At 49.3% G+C, this 16,866-nt stretch overlaps 1 protein-coding gene across 1 annotated transcript in view; it reads right to left on the bottom strand.

Moving 5' to 3' along the window:
• The window catches only part of ATP6V0D1 (ATPase H+ transporting V0 subunit d1), a 40,928-nt gene that overhangs the window by 22,568 nt on the left and 1,494 nt on the right, over positions 1 to 16,866 (bottom strand). The window contains exon 2 of the mRNA XM_071757144.1: positions 7,860 to 8,031. Coding sequence (XP_071613245.1) covers positions 7,860 to 8,031 — 172 coding nt within the window. The remainder of the gene's footprint in view (positions 1 to 7,859; positions 8,032 to 16,866) is intronic.

Here is a 16,866-nt window from a genome sequence, read left to right as displayed (position 1 = left end):
CAAAACACAGAGGGAAGTCCACCTTTCCCTCACCAAAACACACAGAGGGAAATCCACCTTTCCCTCACCAAAACACACAGAGGGAAATCCACCTTTCCCTCACCAAAACACACAGAGGGAAATCCACCTTTCCAAGAGTCCCTGTCTGATGAGGACACCCCCTGTCACAGCAGTTTGAAAGGTGACTTCCACAGCCACCCACTCCCTTTCCAGACACTGGTTCTGGGAAAATGGTCTGAGATGTGTCCCCTGTGAGCTGGCAGGAGGACAGATGCAGTTCTGATGCTACCACCCAGAGGACACCAGCCTGTGATCATTTCCAAACCATTAGTTCCATGCCCTCTGATTTTGAATATTGCATAAGCACTCCAAGAACTTGGTTTATCAGTTCAACTTTGCACTCCCTGCAAACAGGGAAGCTGTTTGTCAGGAACCTGCACTTCTCTGCCAAAACCCTCTCTGCCAGAACAGGCTCATAAACCTTTTATTGCAGGATCCCCAGCCACCAGGGTACATTCTGCTTCCCTCTGTCACCAAGGGATCAGCAGCTAATCCAGGAGAGTGTAGTGCAGTTTTCACCACAGCAGCATTAGGAAAAAGCCTTCAGTGTTGTGTTTGCCCAAATAAACTGCAAGTGTCTAATACAAAGCATTTGGAGTTTGTCCTTCTGCAAGAAAAGGCTCCAAAAGGATGCAGTCATATTTTGTAACCTCTGCAGTTATTGCAGGATGCACACTCCAGTATATTTAGAACAAAGACAGGCAACTTCCTACTCCAGAGAAGAGGATTATTCCCCTTCAGCTGAAGTAGCAATTGAAACAATTTGGCACCAGAAAAATCACTGCTGCAAGATTAAGTTTGAACTCAAAAGCCATGCAGCAGAAACTAGATCTATCCAGTGCAGGGGAGAGGCAGAGCAGGACTGGGTCAGGGAGGAGGTAACAGAGGAAAGTGTCAGCTCAGAAAAGGCATGTGTGAGGGAAAAGGTACATGCAGCCTCATCAAAAACACGGCTGCTGACCACAAAAACAGACTGAAAGCCAAGTTCCCAGCTGCATCTGCAGGGCAATAAAGAACCCAGCTCTCAGCCCCAGCAGACTGGTGAAGACAAAAGACTACCTGGGTCTGTCCTCTGAGCACGGGCTTGATCCTGGATTTGGAAAATGTGTTTAGAGCCAGGTCCCCCTCAGACCTCACTCCTCCAGTGGGCTCTGTTTCTGCAGTCACCAGAGGATCCTCAGCACAAGATCAAAGCTTCCTCTGCCTCCTGCAAGGGCTCAAGAGCTGCCAGAGCCCTCACGTCAGCCTGCTGCAAAAGCAGACTTGAAGAGTGGGGAAGGGACTGTGCTGAAAGCAAGGGTAACAATGACAACAACAAAAAACCAAACCAAAAAAACATACAAAATAAAAACCCCAAACAAATGCCTCCTCCCACTAAAAAAGCAAAACCAACCAACCAAAAAAAAAAATCCACCCACAAAAAAAAATACCTTTTTCCTCCTCCCCTGGAAAAATCCTAAAGCTCAGGCTGCAATAGGTTAGGATGGGGAGGCCACCAGGATAAAAATCCTCTCTAGACAGGAACCCCAGGAGGAAGGAGACAGGACATGGCACTGTGTCAGGCTAACACAAAGAACAAAGCCTTCACAGAAAGGCATGGCAGCACAACACCAAGAAGAACCTAAAACCCACTTCCATCCCACAAATCAATATGTGCCTGTTGAATTCAGGAAGTGGGTTTTGCTGTTTCAAGTACACTTAATACCTGTTTGTTGCTGCCCTCCAGAACACTGCCCACATTCCCTCAGCCAAACAGGCAAATGTTTGTGTTGGAGCACAGGTATCAACAGCCAACTTGTGCCTATCAGTCAGAACTTACTACAGTCAGCTGGGAAGCACCAGCAGTCTTCCAGCAAGATGCAGGTGGCTTGCAGAGACCATGGCAGACCCAACAGAAGTTGAGTTTTTCCTTAGCATGCCTGGCAGTGGCAGAGGTCATCAGCTACCTCACCACTTGGAAAAAAAAAACAAAAAAACAAACACAACAAAATAAAGGGGAGAGCAGCCAGTTTCCTCAGGATTTTGGTACCAACAACACAAGAGTTGCCACAGAAGACTTCCTGGAGAGGAGAGGAGCCAGGAAAAAATCAGCATGGTGCCAGTACTGGAGCACAACAAGGACAAAGCTCAGGGGCAGAAAGTGACCTGAGGAATGAAAACTGCTGCCTTGCTGGGTCAGTTTTGTTTGTCTGCTTTTTTTTTTATTTTTATTTTTTTTCTTTTTTTGTCCTCTCCCCCAAGCTCAGGAGACAATCCAACTCCTGCCCACCATCTCTGGAGGTGAGCAGCCTTACCTGGGACAAGGTGTGCCCCTGGGGACAGGCAGCCACGGGGCTGGAGTGCCACCTCCCGGCAAGCCCAGGCAGCACTGCCTCACCCTGGAGCTGGGCAAGGAGGGGACACCAGGACCAGGACATCCTCCTGCTGCTCCAGACCCCTTATGTCCCTTGCTGCTTTCTCCTTGTTGTGTCCTCACTTAGCTCACAGGTCACTTAGAAGAGGGAAGAGAAAACACAAAGCATAAATCTTTTTCTTTTTTGGGAGGTTGGCTCAGGAGCAAATCAGAGGTGACAAAGGTGACAGCTGCTCCTAAGAGCTTAACCCAGATTTTCTCTGGGTCAAAATGGGAGTACCCACCCAAACCAAGGGACCTAGGAGAGCACCACAATCACTCAAAAGCACCTGTCCTGGTCTGGGCCAGGATAAAGGGGATTTTCTGTCTTGGACTTTTGCTTTCAGCTCAGTCTCTTGTAAGCAGCTGCACTGCTGAAATGAACAGCAAGTTTCTCAGGCAGTGGCTGCTCCTGGGACTGATAACTCCATGGTTATAGTTACAGCCAGAGCCTGGTGTGCAGAGCCAGGGACACTGCTCAGCTCTGAGGAACATTTTGCCCTTCAGAAGGAGAAAAGGAGTAAAGAGGTCACACCTGGAACCCTCTTTTGGGGAGGAACAGACAAGATAAAATGACCAAAATTGACCAGAGGATTCCATCCCATACACCTCATCCTCAGGATAAAGTTGAGGCATCACAAGGGTCAAACCCCTTCCTGCTTCCCCTTCTTCCCCTCTTCCTGTTCCCTTCAGCATCCTGGGAGGATTCTGTCTGTTCCTCTGCCTGTGCTCCTGATCCATCCCAGCCTGGATCTGTGTGTTCCTGCCTCCAGCTCCCAACTGCTGCTGACCCCAGGATTCCAGCCTGGACTTTCCCAGGGCTGCCCTGCAGCCTCAGTGGGGATGTGAGAGTTATTGGGGGAGAGGGGGGAGGAACCTGGGATCAATTTCCCTGTATATTTGTATATATTTAGTAATTTTTCCTATTTATCATTCCTGTCCCATTAAAGCTGTGCAGTTTAGTTTCCAACCCATCAGTCTCTCTCCCTTATTCTCCCTCCTTTCTTTACCAGGAAGGAGAGAGAGATTAATAGAGAGCATCAGGCAAATTAATCAAAATTTAAACTGGACTCGAGCCAATTAGCTCAGGCCCCACGTTGGGCACCAATAAATCTATCACTCAGTTTAATTGCAGGGCCAGTGTTAAACTGTGACAGCACCCAAAGCCCAGCAAAACCTTTCATGAAGGAGAAAGCCTGATTTTTTTAAATGCTACTTCCTTCTCCATCTCCACTCTCAGGGAGATGGCACTCAAGTGTTTCCCAGCCCATGATGGAGTCTCCTGGGACCTTAATCAGTACTTTCTAAAGTGGCCAAAAATGCAAGTGCATACAAAGGCACCCAGCAGCAGTGAGTTTCAGAGCTCAACTGGGCATGTGACAAAACATCTTAAGCCACACACACCTCCTGCAATCCCACTCCATTTTTAAAACCTCTGTTTACAACCCCAATGCCACTCTCTCTCTCTCAAGAGTCCCAGTGACACAAAGCTTTCCTCCTGCAGATGCCCACTAAAACTTTCCACATCTTTCTACCATTTTCCATCTCAATTAAACCTGGGAAGTTTAGCACATGGGCACATTCAGCTCAGTACAATTTCTTCTGACCACCTGGTGCCTCGCTTGCCCGGAGCTCTCTCCCAGGAGCACTCATTTCCTGCTTCAATTTCATTATCTCCCCTAAAAGAAAGGACACTCATGTTCAAAAGGCAAAGATAAATCACCTCATCACACCTCTCTGTGTACCCAGCCAGAGTGGAAGATGAAGCAGCACAGTCCCAGTGCCACCCAAGGCAGGTGGGATGATGCTGAGTGCAGGCAGAGCATCCCCAGCACTGCCAACACCCTCTGGCCAAACACCTCCCAGCTCTGCCCTGGGTTAGATGGAGGTTGATGGCACAAACCTGTGCTCCTGGCCTCCCACCAGACCTCTTTTTCTTCACTGGGAGGTGGTGTGGAAAGCTTCACACTGTCAGCAGGACAATAAAGCCTGAAATTCTGGCTCCCTGCCCCAAGCCAAAACCTACAAGCCATGGGACTCTTTCAGGGAATCAAATATAGCCCAAGAAGTCCCATCTAGTCTGTCCTCTTTTCAACCAGCCCAGTCACCAAATATATTTGGTTTATCAAAAGAAGATTTTAAGACCCACTGTACAAAACCAGCACTCCCTGCCAGAGCTTTGGGTTGCACTGGCCTCATTCTTCTTTTTTTAAGTTATCTGTAGTATCATTACAAGTTGTTAGAGCTTCTCATACCAGGTCCCACCCTGGCCCAGCTGATCTGAGAACACCACCTCCATTTTTTCAATACCTTGTCAGGGGGATGACTGCAGACCCAGAGGAGATCCCAGAACCACACCAGAACACACAGCCACTCAGAGTCCTTGCACAGAAGGCTCCACAAGAGAGGGGAGATGCTTCATGTAAGAAAACAGCTTTACTCCTGCTTCATCTCCAGTTTTCCTCTAGGCAGCACTGCAGACAGGAGCATTAGAGCAAATCTTGTGGGGGAAAAGCAAAAGAAGATCTGAGAGTGAAGACAAATGAAGGAAGAAACATCCTGTGCTGAATGGGGACCAATATATTTAAGATGAGATTACACAGCAAGCAAGTGCTACAGGTACCTGCACAGAATTGTGTTTTGCTACAGGGATCTCATCAAAATCAGAGAGAGAGAGAGAGAAGCAGAACAAGGTCAAAGTTAAATTTAGTTGGGGACAAAACATCAGTTTTCAAGTTGTCACTCACAGAGCTATGAGAACCACCCTATCAGATGACATGAGGTGTTTAAAACTTTCCATACAACTTGCACTGGATGTAGGCACTGCAGACAGGTCAGCAGGACTGGTGGGACAGGGAAATGAATTCCCACAGCCATTCCCAGCCTTCCCAACAAGCCACACAGGGCAGGCATGGCCTGACTCCTTTCAGTTCCTTTTTTCCACACACTGGTTTTCAAAATTAAACTGTTTGGGAACAGCAGAAATTTCAAGCCTGCAAGATACTCAGTGTCCTGCCCAGCCTGCTGCCTTTAAAAAGACATGAGAGGAGCTGAGAGGAAACCATGAGCAACTCCCAGGATACTTCCACAGATACCAGACACAGAGCAGCAGAGGAAAAGCATCAAGGCAGGAAAGTTTCCCAATACTGCCAGGCTCAAACAGTCCTGACAGCTTGGCAGCAAGTTAAAGATGGGAAAAAGAGATGTTTTGAAAGTTCAGTTTGAGGGAATGGAAGAGGCTGCTCCATAGAACTAAAATGATGAGCTAGAAACTGCTCCATCCTTTGCAAACACTGCTGCACCAGCAACACACCAGCAACACACCAGCAACACACCAGCAACACACCAGCAACACACCAGCAACACACCAGCAACACACCAGCAACACACCAGCAACACACCAGCAACACACCAGCAACACACCAGCAACACACCAGCAACACACCAGCAACACACCAGCAACACACCAGCAACACACCAGCAACACACCAGCAACACACCAGCAACACACCAGCAACACACCAGCAACACACCAGCAACACACCAGCAACACACCAGCAACACACCAACACTGGGCCTAGTGATGTCTTGCTCCATATCTGGAGACAAATATGGAAAGTCCCCACATTTGAGTGGCAGATACATGAGAAAATGTTTTTTCTTAGAATCTAAGAATCTAGGAAAGGCTTAAAAGACAGGCAGCTTCAGCACAGTGACCCAGAAAATGACAGCTATGAGGTTAGAAAAAAATGAAGCAGCATTACTGTCCAGACATTGAAAGGGCAGAAGAGGAAGGAATGGGGCAGAATCAGCTCTTTAATCAATATTTGCACTTGCAGGAGATGCCACAAATAGGCCAATAAATTTAAAAATCTTGCAATGGAGCACAAAGGCCTTTCCAGATCAGCCTGCAGCACTGAAAGACAAAACCTCTAGGTGGCAAGCAAGAGAGCACCCACACAACTGCCAGAGCAGCAAGATCAAACACCACTTGCCCAAAGACCTGTGAGGAGCCCAAGCTCACTGCCTCAAAGAGAAAAAAATACTGAGGGATCAGCTGTCCAGCTCCAGAACAGAGCACAACTTTCTTCTCAGAGGTGCAAGGTAAAGTCAAGGAGCCAGAAATTCACTTTTGTCCCTGAGATTTCTCCTTACAGGTTAGAGAAAGCCACTGGCTGGGCAGTTTGGAAGCCAACTGAGAGCTTACTGGAATGCAGACTAAGGAAAAGAAAAAAGGCAATTTTATTTCCATGTTTTAAATGCAAATTAGCACAACTGCTACCACACCAATAAGAGCAAGTTCATTTTATTCCCCCTTAAAACAAGAGCAGCACACAAGGGGAGCAGAGCAAAACCTACAAGATACCTGTGAGAAAACTGTGCTATATCAAGCTCTTCACATCCTCCTGTGTGAGCACACACAGCCCTTGTCTTCTCACACTCCTACAGAGACACTGAGGTCACTGCAGCCCTGTTTTTCCCTGCTCCATATTCTGGGCCCTCCCTTCCCTTAGTGCTGGACTTCCCTGAACCCCACTGAAGGGGCAGAGAAAGAGAAATCTGTCAGAGATTTAACCCCCAAGGGAAAAATTGTTCCATTTTTAGCCAGTTCAACTTTCTGAACCAGACTGTGAGGGCATTATAGTCATAGAATGGTTTGGGTTGGAAGGGACCTTAAAGCTCATCCAGTCCCAACCCCTGCATGGTCAGGGACACCTCCCACCAGCCCAGGTTGCTCCAAGCCCCATCCAACCTGGACTTGGACACTGCCAGGGATGGGGCAGCCACAGCTTCCATGGGCAGCCTGGGCCAGGGGCTCAGCACCCTCAAATTAAAGAATTTCTTCCTCATGTCCAACCTCAATCTCCCCTCTTTAACCCATTTTAACCCATTTCCCTTGTCCTCTCCCTACCCCCCCTGTGTCCAAAGCCCTCCCCCAGCTTTCTTGTAGCCTCTTCAGATCCTGGAAGGCTGCTCTGAGCTCACCTATCAAAGCCTGTAAGCCCTGAGGGCAGGAACACAGCAGCCCTGAGGAAGGCTCAGGGACCTCAGTGGGTCAGAACTCAGACGAGTGAAGTCAGGCACATGCAGAATGTGCCTGTGCTTTGCAGCAGGATCCCATTTTTCAAGTCCTAAAGCATTTGACACGAGGGACAAGGGGAAAATGATGGCTCTGAGAGGGACAGAACCAACTCTGCCATTGAAATCAGCTCTGCAGTGGTGCCAGTGCAGCCTTGGGAACAGACCCCTTGAACACCAGAGCTGGTTTGAGACCTTGGGTTTCATTCAGGGAGCTGCAGGAAACACAGCAGCCAGAGGGCAGAGTGGGAACAGGCAGCCTGAGAGCCCTCAAGTCTGGAAGAGCACCCAGTGCTTCAAATGCTGCTGACAAGCAGCTGGTACTCACGTGATGAAGTCCAGGAAGCTTGCAAGGGGCTCGTAGGCGTGGTTCCTCATGTGCCGGAATTCCACCACCATCTTCTCCTTCAGTTTGTCATCTATGACTGAGACAGTCAGAGGGGAGGCTTCATTGGCCAGGAAGTTCCCATAGTCTGTGCTCTGCAGGTGCAGTTTCAAGTCTGAAAAAGAAAGAATAATTCTCCCTCTGCAGGGTTCACATTGGGTTTGTCTGAGGTTTTGGTTTTTTGCTTCGTTTTTTTTTTTTTTTTTTTCTCTGTTGGTTGGGTTTTTGATTTATTTATTTTTATTTTTTTTTTTTTTTTGAGCATACCTAAGAGAGCTTTTGCTCAGCACTTCTCCAGGCATCCTCTTCTCTGCAAGATCACAGCCAAAGCTCATGTGTTGAGCTTTGTGTTTGGTTTTATCATGGGCTATCCAAATGCAGGAAGACACCTGTGTTTCACCTGCCCCATTTTAAGGAGAAAACTGTGACACTGGCTGTGCAAGTGACCACAGTGCTTGGTCAAGGTGAAAAGTTACTGAATTTCTATAAATATTTGCTAGAAATCTGGAAAACAAAAGAAACCTAAGCCAACATCTAGCCGAGAGGGTGCTGGTTACAAGCTACCCAACCATGACCAAGAATCTATCTGCACCCACAAACAGGTTTCCTCAAATACTGGGGATGTGGAAGCACCTGAAAAGCTTTCAAAAAGCCATAAACATCAACCTTGACATTTGAAAGCAGAGAGGAATTAGAAGGAAGAGCAGATAGGGAGCAGAAGGTATTGGGCATCATCCCATCAGCCCAACCAATTGCACTGGTCAAGAGAAGTCAGGCAAGAGAGAGTGGCTGGAGAGGAGGAAAACCACTTAAATCTGTCTCACATGGCAGGCAAACCCTGCCCAGGAGAGAGGAACATGTTCAGAAGCTTTCCCCTCCTCCAGTTTCAAGCAGAGGAAACCTTTGTTTCTGCTGTTACCCTCACTGCAGGTCAGGTGCCCAAGCAAGCTGCTGTCCTGGCCAACAAGCAACCACAACATGCTGAGCTCTGTGAAGATAAAAGCTCTGTTAGAGCCAAGAGCATTTCAGTGTCTCTGTGGAAAAACTGAATCCAAAACTGTGAGGAACGTCATAATTCTGCTTCTCCAAGCTCCACGAGCTGCACTGGTACACAGTGTTCACCTCCCTTCAGCTTCACCTCAGAGGGCCAGTTAGGCAAGCACCCTCCTAAGGATCCAAGACCTTTACAGGGAAAGGAGAATAGCTGGAAGAGTTTAGTCAAACCAGATGTGAGCTCAGTGTCCAGAAAAAACAGCAACAACAAAAAAAAGACATTTCTCCCTGGCTTCTCTGAAGCTCAGCACTGAACCATACAAGGCTTCAGTATCATGGCAGGAGCACCCAGGGCAGAGGTTAGCTTTAACTTTTTTTTTTTTTTTTTTTTTTTTTTTTTTTTTTAAGAGGTTTACCTTTTTAAGAGGTTTAGCTTTTTTTTTTTTAGACTCATGTTAGCTTCAGGAGGTTGAGTTCCTGCTGCTGCACCCAGCTAACATGCTGGAGAACATTCTCCAAGGTGAACTTGTACTTTCCTGGGTGACCACTGTCCCCAGCCTGAGGGTCAAACAGCTTCTGAGCCAACTTTAACTCTTCTGAGTATTTCCAGCAGGGTCTAACAAAGATTATTTTTTAGCTAGGAAGATGTTACCACTGGTAAGTCTCACAGGAAAGAGCTGGTGGTTGTGGAGAGGGGAAAAAGGAGGCCAGGACTTTACCAACACTCAGCTGCTGCTGGGTTTCTCAGTGCTTCATGGGAGGGTTTGGTGCTCCTCTCACTTTTGGGAAGGGATCCTGCTGCCTGCCAGCAACACAAAACAGCTGAAAAAAACCAAAAGCTCAGCCCAGAGCTCTGCTCCCCAGTGCTGCATCTGAACAGCTCTGCTCTACCAAACGATCAGCCTGGGCTCACAGTTCTGAGGTGGGAAAACACAGGCTGGAGAACTTGAGGCAGTGGAGTTTTCGACATGAACCTTGCCAGAAAAATCAAATTTGCCAAAACTCAGAGTGCCCTTCACCTCAGCTCAGCCTGCAGAGGGTTCTTACTGACAGGAACTGTTTCCTACACCCTGCAGAGGTTTGTTCCTGACAGGAACTGTTCCCTACACCCTGCAGAGGTTTGTTCCTGACAGGAATTGTTTCCTACACCCTGCAGAGGTTTGTTCCTGACAGGAGCTGTGTCCTACACCCTGCAGAGGTTTGTTCCTGACAGGAGCTGTGTCCTACACCCTGCAGAGGTTTGTTCCTGACAGGAGCTGTGTCCTACACCCTGCAGAGGTTTGTTCCTGACAGGAACTGTTTCCTACACCCTGCAGAGGTTTGTTCCTGACAGGAACTGTTTCCTACACCCTGCAGAGGTTTGTTCCTGACAGGAACTGTTTCCTACACCCTGCAGAGGTTTGTTCCTGACAGGAACTGTTTCCTACACCCTGCAGAGGTTTGTTCCTGACAGGAGCTGTGTCCTACACCCTGCAGAGGTTTGTTACTGACAGGAACTGTTTCCTACACCCTGCAGAGGTTTGTTCCTGACAGGAATTGTTTCCTACACCCTGCAGAGGTTTGTTCCTGACAGGAGCTGTGTCCTACACCCTGCAGAGGTTTGTTACTGACAGGAGCTGTGTCCTACACCCTGCAGAGGTTTGTTCCTGACAGGAACTGTGTCCTACACCCTGCAGAGGTTTGTTACTGACAGGAGCTGTGTCCTACACCCTGCAGAGGTTTGTTCCTGACAGGAACTGTTTCCTACACCCTGCAGAGGTTTGTTCCTGACAGGAATTGTTTCCTACACCCTGCAGAGGTTTGTTCCTGACAGGAATTGTTTCCTACACCCTGCAGAGGTTTGTTCCTGACAGGAATTGTTTCCTACACCCTACAGAGGTTTGTTCCTGACAGGAGCTGTGTCCTACACCCTGCAGAGGTTTGTTCCTGACAGGAACTGTTTCCTACACCCTGCAGAGGTTTGTTCCTGACAGGAACTGTTTCCTACACCCTGCCCAGCCCACAGGCAGCACCCTGCATGCAGAGTTCTCACCCATCTGTTTTGCAATCACTTCATTTTTTTGAAAGCTAAGATAGTTACAGAGGGGAGATCTACCAGAATTACCCCTTCACAAGTTACAGTCCCTCTTCTGAAAGCTCCTGGATCATGAGCTTTGGGGTTTGAGTGGAAATCAAGTTCTAATGTCAGATCAGGGCTTTGCTATCTTGCCTTTAACAGAGGCTGGACAAAAGCATGGAATAAAATTCAGCAGTTGCTCAACAACTATGAGAGAAAGGGTCCTGGTAAGCAGAAGCTGCATTCAGATACCTCCTTTCAGCCCTCTGTAATCGTTGCAGAGCTCTAATGAAAACTAAGCCTGTCCCAAAAGGCATGTGATGTTTTGCAGCTTTACAGGACCTTGGAGAGGAAGCAGCTACTGCATATCCTACCAGCTCTTGGCTTCAGCAGGGAAGCTTCCAAAGCTTTAGAGCTTATTTCCTCAGCTCTGCTTCAGCAAAACCATCACTTCCCTTCAGAGTCACCATGACCTGCAACTCTGCTCTTACTTTTGACAGGAAAAGCAGGGTTTGCTGTACCAGTCAGTTCCAGGGGGTCAGGGCTGCAGCCACACCAGGTCCATGCTATGCCTTGCAGCCTCTCCCTCACCAGCCAGGAGCTGCTTCACCAGAGGATTTTGTCCTGTTCAGGGAGAGGGTTGCCCCCATCCCATCCCCAGCTCCACAGCTGATGTTGCAACCAGAGTAAGGACAGTGTTTATGTAACACTTGGAATTCGTTTTGACAGACAAAGCCAGCCACAAACTGCAGGAACAAAGCTCTTCTCCATCTCTTAGCAGACAGAACAGAACATATTTTCCAAAAATTGGACCAGATTTCTAAAGCCTGACTCAATTGCAGCCCACAGCCCTTACATGAGCCTGGACTTCTCCAGCCACCGGGTCAGTCCCCAACCCTCAGCCAAAGGGGTTTGGGAGTTTTTAGTACAACTGTTCCCATGTCAGGCTTCTCAGTTCAGCACACACTAATCCCGTGGTTTCACAAATCCCTTGCCAGCAGAGCTGTCCCAGTAGCACACTGGACCTACTGCTGAGCAAGCCCTCAGCTCTCCAAAACTTCCTATTTCCTGACACAAGCTGATGCTAAGCTGGAGCTGGGCTCTGGCAGGGTACAAATCCCTCTGCTGTGCTGCTTGCCCAGCTGCAGAGGAGCCAGCCCTGCCCCTCTGCTGCTGCTGACCAACCCAGCACACAGCTTCCCCCCAGCCACAACTCTGCAGAGGTTCCTTTGCTTTTTTTTTTTTTTTTTTCAGCAGTTTTCCAAGCAGTTCACACATTTTAAGAAACAGACTGATCCAGCATTTTGCAAGGGAGAGGTTGAATTACCACAAAGCTTTAGTTCTCTCTCCTCCCCCACAAAAGCTGGTGAATTATGGCCAGGTCACAGTTCCTGGAGAGTTGCCTGGTGCAAGAACACAACAGCCTGTCAGCACCACAGCCTTTTTCTGCTGAGCAGTCGAGTAGCACAGAGCTTGAGATCACCATGACATGAACTTCCAGCCACTTCCTTCCAGCTCTGGGATCAGGCCCTCTGGTTTCCCTGCAGTACACAGACAAAGGCACAAACACAACTGAAGCTGCTTTCAACACATCCCTGAGCCAACACCTTGACATTTCAGGTGCCATTTCCTTGAGGGGCTTCAGAGGATCACAGAAAGTCAGGTTGGAAGGGACCTCAAGGATCATCTGGTCCAACCCTTCTGATATTATTGTTTATCTGAGGTGTCCCAGCACCCCATGGAGCAGAGACTTCCAACTTCCCCAAGTGGGGGAATCCACCCCTTCCCCTGGGAGACCATTCCAGTGTCTGACTGTCCTCAGGGTGAAAAATTTCCCTCTTGTGTTCTGTCAGAATCTCCCCAGGAGCAACTTGTGCCCATTGCCCCTCATCCTGTCCATGGGAATCCACCCCTTCCCCTGGGAAACCATTCCAGTGTCTGACTGTCCTCAGGGTGAAAAATTTCCCTCTTGTGTTCAGTCAGAATCTCCCCAGGAGCAACAAAAAAGGAGAGGCTGAGAAAACTGGGACTGTTCAGCCTGGAGAAGAGAAGGCTCAGGGGAGACCTTGTTATGATGTTCCAGCACCTAAAGGGCAGCTCCAAAGCAGATGGAGACTCCCTGTTTACAAGGAGTCCCATGGACAGGATGAGGGGCAATGGGCACAAGGTGCTCCTGGGGAGATTCTGACTGAACACAAGAGGGAAATTTTTCACCCTGAGGACAGTCAGACCCTGGAATGGTCTCCCAGGGGAAGGGGTGGATTCCCATGGACAGGATGAGGGGCAATGGGCACAAGGTGCTCCTGGGGAGACTTCAGGTTCTCAGTGATGCTGCTGTCCCCTCCTGCTCTGTCACACCAAGGAACAGAACCATTTCTCAGCCTTTCAGACATCTGTCAGCCCTGCTCAGAGTGACCCATGGCCCTGCCAGCTCACACTTCCACGCCCTCTCCTTTTCAAGGCTCAAGCACTGCCAGGCAAGGGGGGGATTTGTCTCCTCATGCAGACACAGAATTAACCTTCACAACTTCCCAGCTGAACTGAGGTGTCCAAACAATCACCTGCCCTAACCCTGACATCTCGTTCCAAAGTGCCAGGGGCCACCACTGCAGAGATGAAATGAAACCATCATCTGCCATCTCCCCAGCAGTAAAGTCACTGAGGGATTACACAGCAGTCTGCAGATCACCTGCATTGCCCGTGGTGTCCTGAAGGGAGAGAGCAGCCATCACCATTCACCTTCCTGCTGCCTCTTGGCTCTGTTTATGGGAAACTTGGGCACTCCTGAAGCTGCTTCTCTGAAATCTCACTGGAGAAGCACCCAGAGACCCTCCCTTCCCTGCAGATTTTTCAGACCTTTGCAGTGATGTGTCACCTTTCCTCTGCTCTCAGGCAGGACATCCCTCTGGGCCACAGCTGAACACAGACATCTTCTCCTTCCCCCCTGGAAGTGTCTCTCTTCACCTCTGAGATATCCCCAGCACCAAGCAGCAGCCTAAGTTTCCAGCCCAGCTTTTCTAGGGGATGAACTCACCCCTCTCAGGGCTCCAAACCCAGCATTTGTGGAGCCAGGTTTTATGTCCTCAGGAGCCACTCAACCCCTCTCAGTCTGCCTGAACCTCCAGTGAGCTCACCCCCTGCCCTCCTCCAAAGGCAAAGCAGAGCAGTGACCCCAGAGGAGCCACCAGGACAGCAGCCCTGGGGCTGGGGCTTCAGGGAGAGGCAAATCCTTCAGAGAAGCAGAAAGCAGGGCAGAAAGCAGCCTCACACAGACAGCAGAGGAAAAACAAGAAAAGAAAAAGCAGGGCCAGGCTGCCAAGCAGTGCTGTTGGCCAGGAAACCCAGGCACCTCCATCTTCCCAGGAGGGGCAGGACCCAAACAAGAGCTGAACTTGCAGCAGTGCTGAGAAGCTGACCTCAGCTGCTGCCTGGAGTTCAGCTGGGAGAAGCTATGAAGAAGGTCTCTGCCCAGTCAAAGAGGCCAGAACAAACAGCACAGAGCCTCTGCTGAACCCTGCAGGAAGCCAGAGACCACAGGGCTTGTTTGCCACCATGATTAAGCAGGCTGTGGAAGTGCCATCTTTCCTCCAATAAAGAATGTTTTCCAATAAATAATGTTTTCCAATAAATAATGTTTTCCAATAAATAATGTTTTCCAATAAATAATGTTTTCCAATAAATAATGTTTTTCTTGAGCTTGTTATAAGAGGACAGTTGATTAACAGCTGATTAACCACAGCCAGTGGGTACACCAGAGGACAAAGCACCCAGATCACCAGAACATCTTTGGGCTGCTGCTCTGCTCCTGCCCAGCATTCACAGGACAGAAATCCTCTGTGCTCTGCCCAGATCCCACTGCTCCCATTTGCTCTGCTCACCTGAGGGACAGGATCAGCATCCCCAGAGGGCTTTTGGTGTCAGGAGACAGCATCAGCACCATCATCATCATCACCATGCTTTTCAAAAGGTCCCTGCCACACCAGGGCTTGGCTCCTACACTGAGTTTGGGGCTTGGACTGAGCCATTCTCAGAATTCAAGATGGACCCAAGCACAATCACACTTCAGAACCATCAGGTGGGTTCTCCTTGCTTGGCTGTACTGCAAAGAGCAGATTTCTCCTGTTCCCCACCCATCATGAGCTCCACTCTGGACCAAGGTGCCAAAAGTACTCTCCAGCAGCAATGCAGCTTCTCTAAACCAGGGAGGACACACTGCCCACACAGTTGAGCTAAAAGAAAAGCCCAGCTGGAGCCTTCTGGGCCCCAAACTCTAGGATCATGGTAATAAAATGGAAGAGGGAATGGTAGCACTGCCCCTCTCACTCTTCTCTCAGCAAAAAGAGAGGCAGAAAACACTCAGCACATAACACTGCAAAGCAAAGGCAGCTGGGAGATTTAAAAAAAAAAGCAGCAGAATCCTGGAGCAGAGGACATGCTCCCCAACACCCACTTGTTGAGCCAAGAGCTCTGCTTGGGGGCATCCAGCTGTGCCACAGCTGGAGAAGGGGAAGGCAGACACCCTCCAGGGTGGTTTTGTGCCCTTCCCAGGTGCCACAGACTTTTTGCTGCAATAAATCCTGACCATAACCTGCATTCCCAGCCCAGCCTGAACTCCCTCAGAGTGGCACCAATATCCCAAGTGCACCCTTTTATTCTCCAGAGGCTACAGCAGACCCCAAACGGGCTTTGCTGAGCTGGAAGTGGCTTCTCAGGGTCCTTTTGAGAGCAGGAACCTGGGAGACACAACTTGGGTTATCCAGGACCGACTTCTGAAGAGCAGATTTGGAACCAGAGATCAACTCCAGGTCCTTCACTGACACCTTGTGTCAGAAACGGGAATGAGCTGGGAGAGGCTCCCAGGATACCCAGCGAGGGGCACAGCACACCCAGGGCTGAAAGAAGGGATTGAAGATATTAAAACCTGAGGCTTTCAAGAGAAATCTTCAGCCAAAAAAACCTCTCATCCCCTCCCCTCACTCCTGGTCGTGTTTTCCTGCCTAAAGCCAGCTGGGGAGCTTCCCTGGCTCTCTCTCTGGGACTCACCCAGAAGCCAGGCATGCAGAGATGAGAGAGGATCACACAGAAAAGCAGGATCTCTTCCCTCCAGCAGTACCAAGCTCTCAACCCAACTCCTGAAGCAGAGAATTCAATCCCTTAGTGCTTCCACACCACTCCAAGCACTCCAGAGGGAGCAGCAGTTCAGCCCTGGAAGCTGAACATTCCTCCAGTGAGCAGCTGGAAGGGCTCTTGGTCCTTCAGGGTTTCTTCAATATTTCCCTCCAGGAAATCCATTTCTTTTTCTGGGAGGGTTACAGAGCCCCCCCCAAGAGAAGCTGAAGACTTTCAAGTCCTGTCTGGATGAATTCCTGAGTGAGCTGCTCAAATTTTGGTCCTGCTCTGGAGGGGGAGGGTTGGACCCAATGCTCAGAGGTCCCTTCCAGCACCAGACCAGAGGTGGCAGAAATAACAAAGCTGGAGAGAAGGATGTGGGAGCCTTTTGTGCCTCAGTGCTTGGGGGAGAAAGAAGAGAGGTTAAAAGCCTCAACAGGAACTGAAATGGGAACATCAGAACTAAAGGGAGAGATGGAAAGAAATGGTCTGACCACAAAGCTGGGGAAGTGACCACCAGCAATGCTGCCCTGAAGGACTCCTCAGGGGCATGGAGAGCCCAGGGAAGGGGGAACAGGGCTGGCAGTGGATCCAGAGCACCCCTCAGGCTCTGGATGAGGCAGCTGCTGCCACCAGGGAGCTGTCAAGGACAGGAGAGGGGTGGCAGCAAGGCAAAGACACAGCAACTCCCTACTGACTCCTTCCAAATGCAGAGGAGAACAAAGTTGACACAATTCGGTTCAGAGGGCAAAGAGGGGAGAAAAGAAATTTCTGTAAAAGCAGAAAGGCTCC

This window comes from Heliangelus exortis, chromosome 13 (genome assembly GCF_036169615.1).
Source record: "Heliangelus exortis chromosome 13, bHelExo1.hap1, whole genome shotgun sequence".
In the NCBI taxonomy this organism is placed as follows: Eukaryota; Metazoa; Chordata; class Aves; order Apodiformes; family Trochilidae; genus Heliangelus; species Heliangelus exortis.
This window is presented reverse-complemented; position numbering and strand designations above follow the sequence as displayed.